Below are 16,519 nucleotides of genomic sequence, written 5' to 3' on the forward strand. Positions count from 1 at the left end.
TGGTAAAGGCCATGGGTCTGAAAGTCTTTACATTCTTATACAATACTGCCAAGATTAGTTGCTTATTCTAGTTTGCTGTCCCCTTTTAAGGTACATTGTCAGTTAGGCCATCCTTCCTTGCCTTGCTTGAAGAAATTGCGTCTGTGGTTTAAGAAATCTTCTTTATTATATTGTGAGTCATTTTAGTTTGCTAAATATCTTCCTTTAATGTCTAGAGTTAATAAACAAGTAGAATCTCCCTTTGAATTGATTCATTAGGCCTAGTTGCAAAGATGAACAATCCCAAAATTTGTTGTCTTTTTCAACCAACATTGAGTAGGACCTACAACAATTTAATGTAAAAAAAGCATTTTTACATCGAGACTTAGAAGAGAAGGAGAATATGGCGATTCCTTCTAGATTTGAGGATAAAAAAACATGAGGAAAAAAGTGTAGATTAAAGAAAGCCTTGTACGGTTTGGAACAATCTCATAGAGCATGGTTTGCTACATTCAGCAAAACCATGGTCGTTTTTGGCTATCGAAAAAACAATTCTAAGCATACCCTCATCATAAACATCTAAAAATAAGATCTGTTGAAGCTGGTCTCCATGCAGTACAAGCAGTCATGAAGCACATACAGTCGAGCCATGCATGCAGCAGTTGAAGTTCAATGTTGCTATCCAATTTCAACTTGTGTTTTTGTTATATTTTGTAATCTAGTTAAATTCGAACTAAGTTGATGATGTATTTGATGTATTTTTTTGACATTTGAGCTGATAAAATAGCTTTTCCAAGTGTGCAAGCATAGTCTTTTATTTTCAATGTAATTAGTGGAGTTAGGTAGTGTTTAGGTGATATTTGCCTTACCTTGATCAGAAAATGTTTTGATATTTGTTTTGGCATTATGCCATTGTTCAAATTAATGAAAGTTCATTGAAATTATTCATTCAAAATACTCTTCACATTCTTTGTTTTTCAATTTATCCTTTCATTTCTGTTTTGTTTCTTCAGCAAGCATCGAGCCTTGTTGCACAAGTTTTAGTTCAAACTTGTTTTCTCTTTACTCTCAACACCAACAATTGGTATCTAGTGCTGTAATCTCAGTGGACCTGTTTTCTTTTACACTTTAAAATCGATGGCTTCATCAGGCTTCTCACCAGCTACACCACCAGTCTTCAATGGAGAAGGCTATCACATATGGGTGGTCAAAATGAGGACCTACCTGCAGGCATTCGATCTCCGGGAGGTGGTCAACTCAGACGCTGAACCAGCACCACTCAGAGCCAATCCCACAGTGGCTCAGATCAAGCAACATGCTGATGAAAGGACCAAGAGGCACAAAGCCATGTCCTGCATTCAGAACTGTGTGTTAGATGTGATCTTCACAAGGATCATGGCCTGTGAAACACCAAAGCAGGCCTGGGACAGATTGAAGGAAGAGTTTCAAGGGATTGAAAGAACAAGACAACAACAGCTTCTGAACTTGAGAAGGGATTTCGAAAATTTGAAGATGAAGGAGGAAACTGTCAAACAATACTTGACAGGATAATGGCTGTAGTAAACAGCATAAGACTCCTTCGAGAGCAGTTCAATGAAGCAAGGATAGTGGAGAAGGTGCTTTCGACCTTACCTGAGAGGTATGAAACAAAAATATCTTCCCTCGAAGCCTCAAGGGACCTGACTAGCATCACTTTAACTGAGCTGATCAATGCTCTCTATGCACAAGAGCAAAGAAGAGCCAGTAGACTGGAGGAGCACCAGGAGGGTGGTTTCCAAGCCAAAACCAATGTCTGGTCAGATTCTCCAAGAAAATGGGATAGACCCTGTAGGCATTGCAAAAGGCCTGGTCATCCATAGGCCAAATGCTGGTTTAGGCCAGATGTGCAGTGCCAAACTTGCAAAAAGATGGGGCATGTTGAAAGAGTTTGCAAAGAAAAAGGCAAACCAAGACAAAATCAACCCCAACAACAAAATGTTGAGGCTTGGGTAGCAAAAGAGGACAGTGACCAGGAGGAGCAAGTTTTTGCTGTGCTATGCTCAGTAGCTCAGAAAAAAGTCTCAAATGGATGGATTTTAGACAGTGGTTGCACTAATCACATGACAGCAGATGCTGCCATCTTCAAGACCTTAGACAGAAGCTGCAAAATAAAGGTGAAGATAGGAAATGGTCACTTCATTAAGGCAGAAGGCAAGGGTGATGTCTTAATAAGTACTCCAATAGGTAATAAACTAGTCCCAAATGTGCTGTTGGTACCTGAAATCAATAGAAATTTGCTTAGCATAGCTCAGTTGCTTGAGAAGGGCTATACTGTTGTGTTTAAGGGCAATGAGTGCCAAATCAATGATCCAAGAGGATCCATGCTTATGACTGTAGCAATGACAGACAAGAGTTTTGTTGTGGACTGGAACAAAGGCCTAGATAGTGCCTATATTGCTTCTTCAGATGAATCCAAGCTTTGGCATCAAAGGCTTGGTCATGACAATTACAGATCTATGGACTAGCTAAGCAAGGAGGATCTGGTTGAAAACTTTATCAAATCAGTTGAGAATGAGGATGTTTGTGAGACATGTCAACTTGGAAAGCAAGCCAGGCAGCCATTTCCTTCAAACAAGGCCTGGAGAGCCTCTGAAAGGTTACAGCTCGTGCACACTGATGTGTGTGGCCCCATAAAGACTCAGATCTAATTCAAGTGATAATCTATATGGGATTTCCTAAATTATTAATTGAAGATAAGCCACGAAAACTCGAAGAACTATAGATGAATGTGCAAAAAGAACTTAATTGTATGAACCGAAAACTCAACATTGCTATTACAAGAATTGGAAATCCTTATGGACACCCTAATATTCTTGCCGAATTTATAATCACTGAATGAAAGTAAGTATTTCATTCTGTTTATTGATGATTGTTCAAGATACTGCTGGATTTACTTTTTGAAGCATAAATCAGAGGTGACCTCTATGTTTTGGAAGTTCAAGGCTGCTTCTGAAATAGAAACAAGTTGCGAGCTCAAGATCTTAAGGTCTGATAACGGAACTGAGTATACCTTAGCTCAGTTTCAAACCTTTTGTGATGAACAATGCATCAAACATCAGTTTACTAATACTTACACACCTCAACAGAATGGTGTAAGTGAAAGAAAGAATCGAAGTCTAATGGATATGGCCAGGTGCTTGTTGTTTGAGAAAAATCTGCCCAAGAACTTGTGGGCTAAGGTAGTCAACACAGTTCCAACCAAGGCTTTGGCTCACAAAACACCATTTGAAGCCTAGTTCAGGCTCAAGCCATCATTGGCTCACTTGAGGGTCTTTAGTTGCCTGTGTTATGCACAAGTACCAGTTGCAAAAAGAGGCAATCTGGATAAAAAAGCCCAAGCAGGCATTTTGGTAGGCTATAGCTCAGAAAAAAAGGCTATAGGATCTTGGATCCTTCAACAAACAAAGTGCTAGTAAGCAGAGATGTAGTGTTCAATGAGAAAAACAATCTGGAATTGGGAGAAGAATGAGCCAGAGACAGTTTCAGAAGAACTTGTGGCTGACCAGACTGAGGCTGATCAAAATGGTCTTAAAATGGACATTGATGATGAACTAGTTAGGGGTACAAGAACAATGGCTGACATTTATGAAAGGGCTCAGGTAGCTCAGGTAGAACCAAGCTGTTTTGAAGATGCTGAAGCTTATGAAGGCTGGAAACAAGCAATGAATGATGAAATTGCCATGATTGAAAAGAACCAGACATGGGAGTTAGTTGCAAGACCAGCCAACAGACAGGTCATTGGGGTAAAATGAATTTATCGAGCCAAGCAGAATGCAGATGGGAGCTTGAACAAACTCAAAGCTAGGCTAATTGTGAAAGGGTTTAGTTAGAGATATAGCCTGGACTACATGGAGACATTTGCACCAGTGGCCAGGCTAGACACTATCAGGTTGCTGGTTGCTTTAGCTGCACAAATGCAATGGAAGATCCATCAGCTCAATGTAAAGTCAGCATTTCTAAATGACTTCCTTGAAGAAGAAATCTACATTGATCAACCTCAAGGATTTGTTGTGTCTGAAAAAGAACACATGGTATACAGGCTTAAAAATGCCTTGTATGGCTTGAAACAAGCTCCTAGAGCCTGGTATAGCAGGATCGACAGCTCATTGTGTCCCTGTATGTTGATGATCTTTTGGTCACAGGAGAAGACCAATCAATGTTGGCTGATTTTAAAGCCAAAATGGAGCAGGAGTTTGAGATGTCTGATCTATGAAGGATAACCTACTTTCTTGGTATGGAGGTGTCACAAACTGAAAATGGAATATTCCTAAGCCAGAAAACCTTTGCCTCAAAAATTCTGACCAAGTTCACCATGCAAAGCAGTAAAGCAACAAGCACTCCTGTTGCTATGGGAGAAAAGCTATCGAGCTAAGTCATTTCTAAGCAAGTTGATGAGACTGTCTATAGGAGTCTAGTTGGTTGTTTACTATACCTGACTGCCACTAGGCCAGACATTATGTTTGGTGTAAGCTTACTCTCGAGGTTCATGCATTGTTACAATCAGAAACATTTTCAAGCAGCAAAAAGGATTCTCAAGTACATCAAAGGTACCCTAAGCTATGGAATGCTGTATAGCAAGGCTGAGAGCCTTAGATTTGTTGGCTATACTGACAGTGACTGGACTTGCTCGATGGATGACATGAAGAGCACCTCAAGGTATGTTTTCACCCTTGGCTCAGCCATTTTTTGTTAGAGCTCGAAGAAACAAAATGTAGTTGCTTAGTCAACTGCTGAGGCAGAGTATGTAGCAGCAGCTGGAGCTGTTAACCAATACTGACAATGACTGGGCTGGCTCGATGGATGACATGAAGAGCACCTCAAGGTATGTTTTCACCCTTGGCTCAGCCATTTTTTGTTAGAGCTCAAAGAAACAAAATGTAGTTTCTTAGTCAACTGCTGAGGCAGAGTATGTAGCAGCAGCTGGAGCTGTTAACCAAGCTGTGTGGCTAAGAAAAGTCTTGACTGATTTAAACCTACATCAAGAGGGAGCAACAGAGATAATGTGTGACAACAAATCTACTGTTACAATTGCAAAGAGTCCGATTTTTCATGGAAAAACAAAACACTTCAATATCAAGCTTCATGTTATTAGAGAGATGGAACTAGCTAGAGAAGTGGAACTGGTTCATTGTAGTTCTAAAGAGCAACTTGCTGACATTTTAACTAAACCTCTTAATATGTCAAGGTTTATTGAATTGAGAAAGCAAATGGAAATTTGCAACATGGAGACCAAGGAGGAGTGTTGAAGCTGGTCTCCATGCATCACAAGCAGACATGAAGCAAATGCAGTCGAGCCATGCATGCAGCAGCTGAAGTTCAATGTTGCTATCCAATTTCAACTTGTGTTTTTGTTATGTTTTGTAATCTAGTTAAATTTGAACTAAGTTGATAATGTATTTGATGTATTTTTTTGACATTTGAGCTGATAAAACAGCTTTTCCAAGTGTGCAAACATAGTCTTTCATTTTCAATGTAATTAGTGGAGTTAGGTAATGTTTAGGTGATGTTTACCTTACCTTGATCAAAAAATGTTTTGATATTTGTATTGGCATTATGCCATTGTTTAAATTAATGAAAATTCATTGAAATTATTCATTCAAAATACTCTCCACATTCTTTGTTTTTCAATTCCTCCTTTCATTTCTGTTTTGTTTCTTCAACAAGCATCGAGCCTTGCTGCACAAGTTTTAGTTCAAACTTGTTTTCTCTTTACTCTCAACACCAACAAGATCACTCTTATTATTATTAATATTGATGACATACTAATGACGAGAGATGACAAAGAAGGGATGACTCAACTAAAAGAAAATTGGCTCAGGAGTTTGAAATCAAAGATATTGGGAGGCTACAAAATTTCTTGAGAATTGAATTTTCCAGATTAGAGAAAGGGATATTAATCTCTCTTAGGAATTACATATTATAGCTGCTAAAAATATTTGATTTGATGAGGTGTAACCCTGAAGAATTACCTATTGAGAGAAATCATAAGTTGAAAGCATGGATTGGAGAGTCAGTGGAGAAAGAGAGATATTAAGATCTAGTTGGACAACTGGTTTATATCTCACACATTAAACTAGACATAGCTTATGCAATTAATATAGTAAATCATTTCATGCATGATCCTCGAGAACCTCACGTACGAGTAGCCCCTCGCATTCTACGTTACCTAAAGTCTACTCTAGGAAATGGCCTTTCTTTTAAATTTGGTCATCTCCAAATAAAAAGCATTTATAAATATGGATTGGGCTATATCTTTAAAATATAGGAGGTCTACATCTAGGTATTAAACATTTCAAAGGAAAACTTGTCACTTAGAGAAGCAAGAAGTGTAGTCGCTTGATCAAATGTGGACGTAGAGTACAGAGATATTGCACAAGGTGTTTGTGAACTCTTGTGGTTGAAGGAATTGGACTTGTCATGGAATAAGAAAATGTCCTTGTAATGTGGCAAAAAGGCTATTATCAGTGTAGCTCAAAATCCAGTTCAACATTATTGAACAAAATATATTGAGATTACTAGTCACTTTATCAAAGAGAAATTGACCACATGCTCCTTAAACTTAGTTCATGTGACGTTTGACAAGTAGTTATCTAACATATTCACAAAAAGGATTAAGCAAAAGTGCCTTTTCATATTCTGGTGTGCAAGTTGGAGATGTGTGATATCTATGCACCAAATTGATGGGGAGAGTTGAAAACTAACTGAATTAGGATTGCTGATGTTTAAGGATAACAATTCTTCACTTTTAGGGTTCTTTTTACAAATATTTAGCTTTATTATTTCCTTAGATAGATTTATTCATGGTGTATAAATACCTACATAATTTCTCACTCAAGACATTGAAATTCATCAAACATCTTTTCTAAGTTTGTTTAAAGGTTGCTACCACTATTGTTCACCAAAAAAGATCGTAAGTAGCTTTGGGAGGAATCTATTCTTACAACTATGTAACTTACAATTGGATAAATATAAAGATTTCAAGGTTTCATGCACCTCAAAGTTTCAAAAGGTTTTTCTTTTTCTTTTTATTTTATCTAAGTTGTGCTCTAACCAACCATTAAAAGTGTTTATCCATGATCACAACCGAGGTAAATTAGACCTAAGAGAAAAGAAGTAATTCATTGTAGGTTATATTTTGAAGCAACAAGGATACAAATGTTATGATCTTATTTCCAAAAAAAATGTTTGCCACCATGGATGTCACCTTTTTTAAGTCTGTTTTAAAGAAACTCGCCTTTAGGATGAGATATATTGAAGATTTGGGATACTTAGATGTTTTTTTGTAAATAAAAATACCATATTGATTTCTAAAATGTCATAGATGCAAAACCTAGTGTTTTAACTAATGAAAACCAAGGTTCAGATTTTAAAAATCATAATAATTTGGATGCAGTGGAAAGACAACAAGTACGAAAGAAACTCCTTGTTTACTTGTAGAGAAAATGAATTCAAAGTAATAAGATCAATGCTTATCATAATGTCAAGAATCTAAACCAGTGGTTGATCAAAACTCTGTAGGATCTCATCGTAACCTTCATTCTGAGTCTATCCAAGCTAGTACACCTAGTTCTCCTAATCCAACTTCTGGTTATTTTTTTAATTAAAATTTGTACCAAACAACCAATGCCAAAACATGTTTCTTATAAAAATTTGTCACCGAGTGTTTATGCCGGGATGGTATTGGCCAAGTCAAAGGAGGGTATTTTTATATCTCAACATAATTATGTGTTAGAATTACTTGAAGAAACTGATTTGATTGGGTGTTAAGGCTATTGAGACTCTAATTGAACCTATCTTGAAGTTACAACCGACAAACTTAAAGAAGTGGTGAACAAGGATTATTTTCAAAGGCTAATTGGTAGAATGAGTTTCTCAAATACATACATATGTAGTCTTTGCAATTAGTATGGTAAGTCAATTCATGCAATCACCAAACTAGAACAGATGGATGTTGTTTCTAGAATTCTAAGGTATTTAGAGGCACACCAAGTAGAGATCTACTATTTGAAAATTGTGGTCACTTACAATTTAAAGTGGTCGCTAATTTCAATTGTTTAAACAATAACTAAAACATAACAGGAAGCACGACATGACCTGGAAATGAAACACAAAGACAACATAAATACCCTAACATGTCAAAATCTATATAACACAAATTATTAACTTATCAAAATTTATATAAATATAAAATAATTTAAACATGATTATGACATTAATACACAAATTGCTAGGTCTAGTATTATGGATTAAGATATTTCGACAAAACTTAAAAGTCTCTAATCATTTACCCAAGAAATTATACTATGATAATAAAACAACAATTTGAGAGGCTTATTGGCTACCTGGCAATGGAGGTTATTTTCGAAATAGCCGGAGAGGCACTAACCAAAAGGACAATGTAACGAAAATATTGAACCATTATAAGATTTGAAATTTTAATTTATCTTTCTACTTATCATGTATTTATCTTATTATCCTACAATATTAGTCTATCTAGAATGTCTATACTATAATTATATCCTAGTTTTAGTCTATCTAAAACTTGTACAAACTTATCGCTTTGTAACCACATATGGTTAATTGATATAGTAGACTTGGGTGCTAGATTTCTATGAATATATTTCCTAATACTTTTCTTAGAGGATGTATGCTAAAGTTAAAACCACAAGGGTCTAGGTATAGTTAGCCTTAAAATTCTCTTTAATATAAGAAATAAATATTCAAGGACTCAAAGAGTGAACCTAGGACACTGGAATTAAGAGTGCAGTATTCTACCAAGAGACTACTCCTAAAATTTTCATGATTTTTAAAAGATATTTCCTAAAACACAATTGTGATCAATATCAAACAAACATAAAATCAAGATCACAGCTTCTAATGTATGAAACACCATCATCCAAGTTCTATATAATCTTAGAGTCAGCAAACAACAACATTATTTGTAGTTCTTCATATTTTTTAAAATGGTTTTTATAACCATACAAATTTCACAAAACCTAGCGAATCCTACCCTGTAAAAAAAAAAAAGTTAAAACCAACTATTAGTATCATAAAAAAAATTAGTAAAATGTGACTAATGATAGCCAAGCTATCTTTGTCACATATTCCACTTGGCTTGGCAAATGGAGTTTAAATTCTGTATATTATCAAGTAAGCAAAGATCAAGATCTAAATCCAAAAATTTATTCCACAAGATTTTTAATAATTCACGACAAAAGCATAAACTTCTTCCACACAAACACATATAAAACTTTAGAGCAGAATTTAGATTTCTGGTGAAAAATTAAATTCAAATGGAAGAAGTGATGACATACCTTCTCAATGAGATCAAGAATATCTTGATTATCAACAAATTCTATATAACTCCAGTCAATTGCTTCTTTTTCATATTCCTCCTGTTCCATCTTAAAGACATGCTGGCAAATGACAACATTAGCCATGTTAAGCATAGCTTTGAAAGCTTAAAAGCTAAAAATATCCTCAAGACACTAGCACCAATCTAGTGCATAAACCTGATTAAAATGTTGTTGTAGCTTTTCATTTGTCAAATTGATGCAGAATTGCTCAAAACTGTATGGGATGAAAATTTCAAAAATCATGTAAGTGCTAATAGTGCCAAACTACGGAATATGGTAAATAGTTGTGCACATTGTAAAACTTGAAAATAGACAAAACATGTAGAGAGAATTGAGCTTTAAAATACATGAAACTCCACCATCTGTCAAAAAAGAAAAACTAAAAGGTAGTTGCCACACTAGCCAAGACAAGCAAAGTAAATTAGAAATAGAGATCCGCATAATGTTGAAGGAATCTCTACAGATCATGGCCTTGAAACCTTGAATTCCCCTAATTAGACATCCCAATCATGAAAATGATACAGGGATGTCATGAAAGATATTGATTTCTGTAAATGACGAAAATAAAGCATACCGGTTAAGCACCTGTTTGTCTTGAAACTCTCAAATCCATAAATATCAAGAACACCAATCAAGAATTTTGATTCTTTATCCTGACCAATAGCAACATTTATCTTCTCCACAAGCCTGGGGAACCAGAGTGCCCAAATGTTAAGAGAAAAACTGTTAGATAAGATGTGTTTAGCCTGTGATCTTGTGTCTCTCCAGAATGAATCTCTATGGTAGATTGAAAGTTACCAGTCAAATAATTTTGAATAGACAATTTTGGCCAAAGCATCTCTACTGAGGGCTGCAGCATTTGGATCTAGTGCTTTAGTAATGGTTTCATCACGAGTCACAAAGACACGTTTACATAAGGACTCTTCAAGAGACTTCTCATCACACCTAAACAATAAAGGCATATTAGAGTTTTTCCATTCACATCTACACACAAGAACGACATGATGGATGTTTAAGGATAACAGTAGTAACAAATTACATGAAAAGTTCTGCAGCAGTTTTTAGATGGAATCGAGATTTATCATTCTTAGGTTCAGACGCATCTGTTTCTTGTCCCTTAGAAAACTCTACATTTCCTAAATGTAAAATTGCAGCCACAACTCGAAATATTGCATCCTGAAATAGACACACTCAAAAAAATACTTAAAAAGAACCAAGTTAAATAAATTCAACTAAACTAATGACCAAGATGCGTTACCTGTTCTTCCTCACTAATCCCAACAACATCCATAGCTCTCCTAGTTGCAATGTACTCTTCAGAATCATTTAGAGCATCCAACTCAATACAATTTGACTGGTTTAAGTAATGAAAAGTTCTAGGATTTCCCAGTTTGTACTTCTCAACATCCTGTTAACATGTATTAGGAATAAAACCAAAAAAGATTTAGATTCTTCTTGGGTAACAAGAAACTAGTAAACATAGGCAAAAACGATGACCTGATGTTAAAACAATGGAGTTTACACTTTAATCATAAGAGCCCAAATAGTGCTGTTCTCATACTGCTTTAATCATATTTGTAAATCTAGAACACAAAGCTCTAGACATGGGTTCTATTGCATATTTTGACACGGAAAGAAATTTTCAGATAAAATAACCACAATTTGATAACCCAGCACACAGAGCTTGAAGTGCTGCAAGCTATGCTAATAGGGACCTGATTTCAGCAACTTTAATATCATCCCTACACTTCTACACCACATTTCGGTTGAAAAGAGTAATCAAATCCAATTATTGTGGCATCATTTTTTTTAAGGAAAATTATATCTGAAAAAGCATAAGCTATAACAGGACTTTGACATCTTTGTTCTTTTTACTAGTATTATAAAATAAACCTGTATTGCTCGGTGAAGGTAAATGCAGAAAGCTCAGAGGAGACACCATTACCTCCTTTCGAGCAGAACAAAGCATATAAAAGCAATGATAATTTCTCTCTGGATCAGACACTTGGCAAACACGAGATCGTTCTAGCAAATAAGTTCTTATTGCAGCTCCAGAAATTCTACCCCTTTGATCAAATTGAATTTCCACAAACTTGCCAAAGCGACTGCAATTCCATCATGTTCAATCAGGGGGCTTTCATCATATAAAGCAAGACACTTCAAATAAAAATCCTCAAGGAATGAGGAATAAACCTATGTCTCAGTATAGATTTCCAACCTTGAATTATTGTTTCTGACAGTCTTCGCATTGCCAAATGCTTCTAGAACAGGATTAGACTACAAATGTAAGAAGCAAAAACAAATTAGGAAGTTTTTTTTTCTTTTATTCAAGCAACCTCATTTTCCATGAAAAGAAGTAAGGAGACCTTAATAAAAAATGCAACATCAAATTCATCAATTTCACATACTGCAAAACTGAAAAATTTAAGTAGTCTGAGCTACCTCCAAGACCTTCTGCTCCACAGACCGTTCCTCTGCATTGCTAACTCTCCCTCCCATATAGGCTAGATAGCGCATAAGCATCTTTGTACTCTCTGTTTTACCAGCTCCACTTTCACCACTTACCAAAATTGCTTGGCTAATTCCCTCATTAATCATCTGTCTGTTCACAACATTTACTAAATCAATGATGTACATCAAGAAAGCATAATAATTTTATGACTGATAAGAGAAAGCATAAAAATAGACTACCTATAGGCAGAATCTGCAACCGCAAATGGATGTGGGCTCAGCTCACCCAAAGGTGCCCCTTTGTACTTTTGCATCACCTGAATGTCGTATAAATGTGGCAGTCTTTTAAAAGGATTTACGGCAATCAATATACCTCCTGTATAGGTCTGGAACAAATACCAGAATGTTTAGCTGCACACAACAATACATTCCTCTAGAAAACCTAAAACAACCATATAGAAAATTAAAGAAACATATTGACACAGCCAACATAAACCATACTTGAAGGGCTGCAAAAGTGAAACATGGTATCGGATTTTTCCACTACCGTAACATCATAATAAATTAAGCAATATGAGAAATATGCTAGAAAAAGCAATAAAAAAGGGATGCAAATCAGCTGGTAATACTTACATATATTTCATTAGCATCATATCGACATTTTAAATTCTGCAAAACCCCAGGCTCATGCAAATATGCTAGCTTTGTCATATCATCAACACCACATTCAGGAAATTCAGGATCCTTTGGATAGGAACTAGATGTCTTGGCCACAACCTACACAACAAGAAAGGAAGCAAAGGCCACGAACCTTTAAAACTCCATTTTCATGTACTCAGACAAAGACAAAATAAAGGAAAGTATTGTTGTGAACCAGCAAATATGGAAAGGAAATTTAGCGTTTGAATAGATGACAGGAGTCGTTAGATGAAGTGATGAACCATGCTCATAATCTAAACAACATATGTTTTACCACTTTAAGATCAACATAGTACACATATAAGTTGAAGAAGAAGTTTTAAACAAGCAGTTCCGAAAACACGACTTCCAGAAGGAAGTCAGAAAGAAAAGTAACTTCGTTAGCTTCCCTTGCATCAGATAGCTGTTTTTTTTTTTTTTTTTAATTTATGATTATCTGAGATGATTCTTGGATACTAAATATATGGAAAAATTTGCAATTCAACCTTTAGTTATTTTTTTACCAGATTATAGGATTAGTCTGACTATGGTGATATTTTTGATTATCTGATTATATGAAAAATATTGGATCACACCGCCATCATCTTACCAATTAGTGACTATAGCTGGTCTTCTCTAAAAGATAAAACATATCTAGGATTAGTCTAACTATGGTGATATTTTTAATTAAGGGAAAGCCTCTTTTCTTTCTATATTTCATTTTAATTTTTCATGGAATGAACAGTTGATTATCTACAAAGCCAACATGAATAGGTAATATAACAGGACTTAGGGAATGAACTTCGTACTGCACATTTTAGCACCACTAATACATTGTCAGTATATATTTTTTGTTGTGTTGTGTCTCTTTTTGCTTAAGAAAAAAATCCATATTATCCTCCTCTGTATTATGTATATTGGGAACATTTCAGTTTCTTATAGTTTGCTCATATTTTAAAATAAAAACTAGCCAAAACCATTTATGTTTCTGGTTCTTAAACTATACCAATAAAATGGGGTAGGGGAGCAAATCACAAAATACTGAGAACGAGCACTCACCGTCTTAGCTGTACACTTTACTTTAATCTCTTCCCCATTAATTTCTATCACTTCCCCATCTAACCAAGCATCATCTGGGTCCTCCACCCAAACGTGGGAACCAATCATAATACTGGATGGAGCAGCCTGTGAGTCCATGTCAAGTTTATTAGCATACCAATTTTTTTTTTTTTAAAAAGGAGAGTATGAAACATAAAATTAAGTCGTAGTTACGCAAGTAGATCAAAAATAGTTTTTATGCATCTCACATTTAATCCTTTTAAGATTGCATTTGGGAACTTGGATTTCAAATTTTAGATAGCATTTTTTTTAAAAAAAAAAGTGTAAAATAAGCGATACCACACCATACAATTGTAGCATTCATGATTTTTTTCTCAAATCCATGAATTTTGCTGATGTAATAATGAATTTGGAATTCCTAAGGAATTTATGAATTCAACAAATTCATGCTACTGATACTTTCCAAATATATATGATATTGAAACCCTACTAATTTTTTCATGATGTAAGCATTTCATTCTTATAATTTATAGAACAAATGAAATCCAAATTTGATGCTCCTAACATGACATAAAACAATTTTCTAGCATCGATCAATTTGAATTTCCATCTTGGAAATCAAAAATTGAAGTCACAAAAATCACTATCTTAACAAAAGAACAGGGATAAGGCTATGAACATCTAACCCTCTCTGAGCTGCCATTAGTTTTAGTAATCTAGCTACTTCCTAAAGGTTAGTATATGATGTTAACACGACACAGGGTTAATTTATTGGTAGAGTCGTGTTCCGTTGAGGTCCACATATGAGTTTGATATTCATCAGAACACTAAAAAGGTGGGATCTAAATGTGGTTTATATAGATGAAGGGTCCAAATCAAGAACCTAACCTAGGGTTTTTCAGTTCAAGTGGAGTTCGACATGCATATATGGGTTCCTTTGGTGTGCTCCACATGAGCACATTAAGAAAATTAGAGCAAAGCTACTTGTCAGTTATCAATTACGAATAACAATGTCAAGGTTATACCATTCAAAAAAAAAAAAAGAAGAAGAAAACAATATCAAGATTGCTCGCTATCCATTAGGAATATTGCGGACCAAGAAATGCAGCTCTAGTCCTAGAAACTGGAATATTAATTGAACGCAATCAATCATCTCTTCAAAAGACTTACTTTTAATGAACTTTCGACAAAATAGCATAAAATATAATTTAAATTCACATTTCTAAATAAATAAAAAACTATATTGAAGAAAAAAGTATCTTCTTCTTTTAAAAAGCTTAAATTTTGATTAGCTCATTGGATTGGAAATGCCTATTGATTCACGAAAACAGAATCCAAAATCAACAAAATAGGCATACATACATTTTAACTATCAAGCAAATTTAGGAAAGAGAGAAGTAAACTTGAAAATATAATAAAATCGCATGGGAAACAAATCCAGACCATTGTTTCTGATTTGATTCAGATCCAAGGCAGAGGTAATAAACACTAGATCCTTCTCCCAAAAGCGAAGCGAATTGCCATTCAAAAAGCTTTTACCTCCAAATATCTGCCTCTAATTAAATCATGACTTTCACAGTCCTTGCCCTCCCCTCTCTCTCTCTCTCCTTATTAACCCTACCAAATCTATCTTTTCCTTCTCTCTATCACTACAGATAAATTGTTATCGAATTGCCCCCTTCTTTCTTTTGTTTAATTTATCTCGTTTTCTATAGGAAATGAAGGGACGAGGAAGATGTCACATTGAAGGAAGGTGCCATTACAGAAAAAATAAATGCTATACAATGGCAGACCGTTAAGCGCCTTCTTTTCACCAACGTAGCGAATCCGAATATCAAACATAGCCAAACACTCATTCGTCTCTGAACCTGCTATTTTTCTTTCTAGTTTTTTCGCTGGACGTTATTTTCTCGTCTTCTTTTCCACCTCCATGAAATAGAAAACGTAGCGTTCTTTTTTCTTTTTGGTTTCCTCAAGCTGATCGTCGTAGAGGCTTGAAATCAAAATAAATAATGCGTAAATTCCTAATTTATCCTTAATTTTGGAGTATAATTGCTGAGTCTTATTATTTAAGTCGTTATTAAAAGGTTTAATTCAAACTCTCAGTACCTGTAATCTTTATATATTTAAATTTTAGTTTCTAAATAATTTATTCATTTACTTTTTTAATTTAATAATTAAAGTCTAATTGATAGCATAGCTCAAAAACTTCCATTAAATTAGATTATATGATAGTAATTTTGCTCACATAACTAAAATTACACATGTGAAAAGTCAAATAAGCAATTAAAATATTTGGAATTTTAAAAATTTCAATTCTGAATTTGAGATTATAATATTAATTGACTTCTATTAAAAAAATAATGAAAGTCAATATATATTGTTGTATGGCTTTAGTTGGCCATGAGTAAAACTTTTTTTTAAATGCACATAATTTAATATAAGTTCATTGACAATGTTAATTATTGTACAATGGTTCAATTTTGAAATTTTAAAATAAAGAAATCAAATTCACAATATAAAAAAAATACCGAGATTGAGAGCATTATTATGCTTCATTAAAACGTTGCAATTTTGGTTTTTGACGGCTTTGAATAGAATTCTAATATGATGCTAATAATTTCGAAATGTTGGGAACCATAGCATTTTTTTTTAATACCAACAGGAAACAACTAATAACAAAGGCGATTCTTTCGCCCGACTGTAGTTGTACTTTCAAGACCTTTTTTTTTTACGATAAAAAATATAAAATGCTATAGCCACTAGTGTAACTTTTGTTAGTCCCCAAAACAATATGTCCTCAAATTGGTATTAGATAAAAATATATATAATGTAACATTCCATACTCAATTCGACCATCAGGTTCGAGCGACAAGATGTCACATTCGTTATTAGAGTAATTATAATTTCAATTACCATTTAAATAATCAATTTACATAATAATAGGTTCATTACAT

The 16,519-nt window shown here is 34.6% G+C and overlaps 1 protein-coding gene across 2 annotated transcripts in view; it reads right to left on the reverse strand.

The window, feature by feature from the left end:
* The window catches only part of LOC107897865 (myosin-6), a 38,855-nt gene extending 23,308 nt beyond the window's left edge, over positions 1-15,547 (reverse strand). For both annotated transcript variants that reach the window (XM_016823449.2, XM_016823450.2), the window contains exons 1-13: positions 15,006-15,547; positions 13,563-13,688; positions 12,459-12,602; positions 12,066-12,211; positions 11,817-11,976; positions 11,593-11,651; positions 11,320-11,479; positions 10,633-10,782; positions 10,414-10,550; positions 10,173-10,319; positions 9,960-10,061; positions 9,531-9,588; positions 9,333-9,434 (exon numbers count right to left, since the gene is read on the reverse strand). In XM_016823449.2, the coding sequence (XP_016678938.2) occupies positions 9,333-9,434; positions 9,531-9,588; positions 9,960-10,061; positions 10,173-10,319; positions 10,414-10,550; positions 10,633-10,782; positions 11,320-11,479; positions 11,593-11,651; positions 11,817-11,976; positions 12,066-12,211; positions 12,459-12,602; positions 13,563-13,688; positions 15,006-15,008 (1,494 nt within the window). In that variant the 5' untranslated portion in view covers positions 15,009-15,547. The remainder of the gene's footprint in view (positions 1-9,332; positions 9,435-9,530; positions 9,589-9,959; positions 10,062-10,172; positions 10,320-10,413; positions 10,551-10,632; positions 10,783-11,319; positions 11,480-11,592; positions 11,652-11,816; positions 11,977-12,065; positions 12,212-12,458; positions 12,603-13,562; positions 13,689-15,005) is intronic.
* Positions 15,548-16,519: the final 972 nt, after the last annotated feature.

Source organism: Gossypium hirsutum, chromosome A10 (genome assembly GCF_007990345.1).
Source record: "Gossypium hirsutum isolate 1008001.06 chromosome A10, Gossypium_hirsutum_v2.1, whole genome shotgun sequence".
Classification (NCBI taxonomy): Eukaryota; Viridiplantae; Streptophyta; class Magnoliopsida; order Malvales; family Malvaceae; genus Gossypium; species Gossypium hirsutum.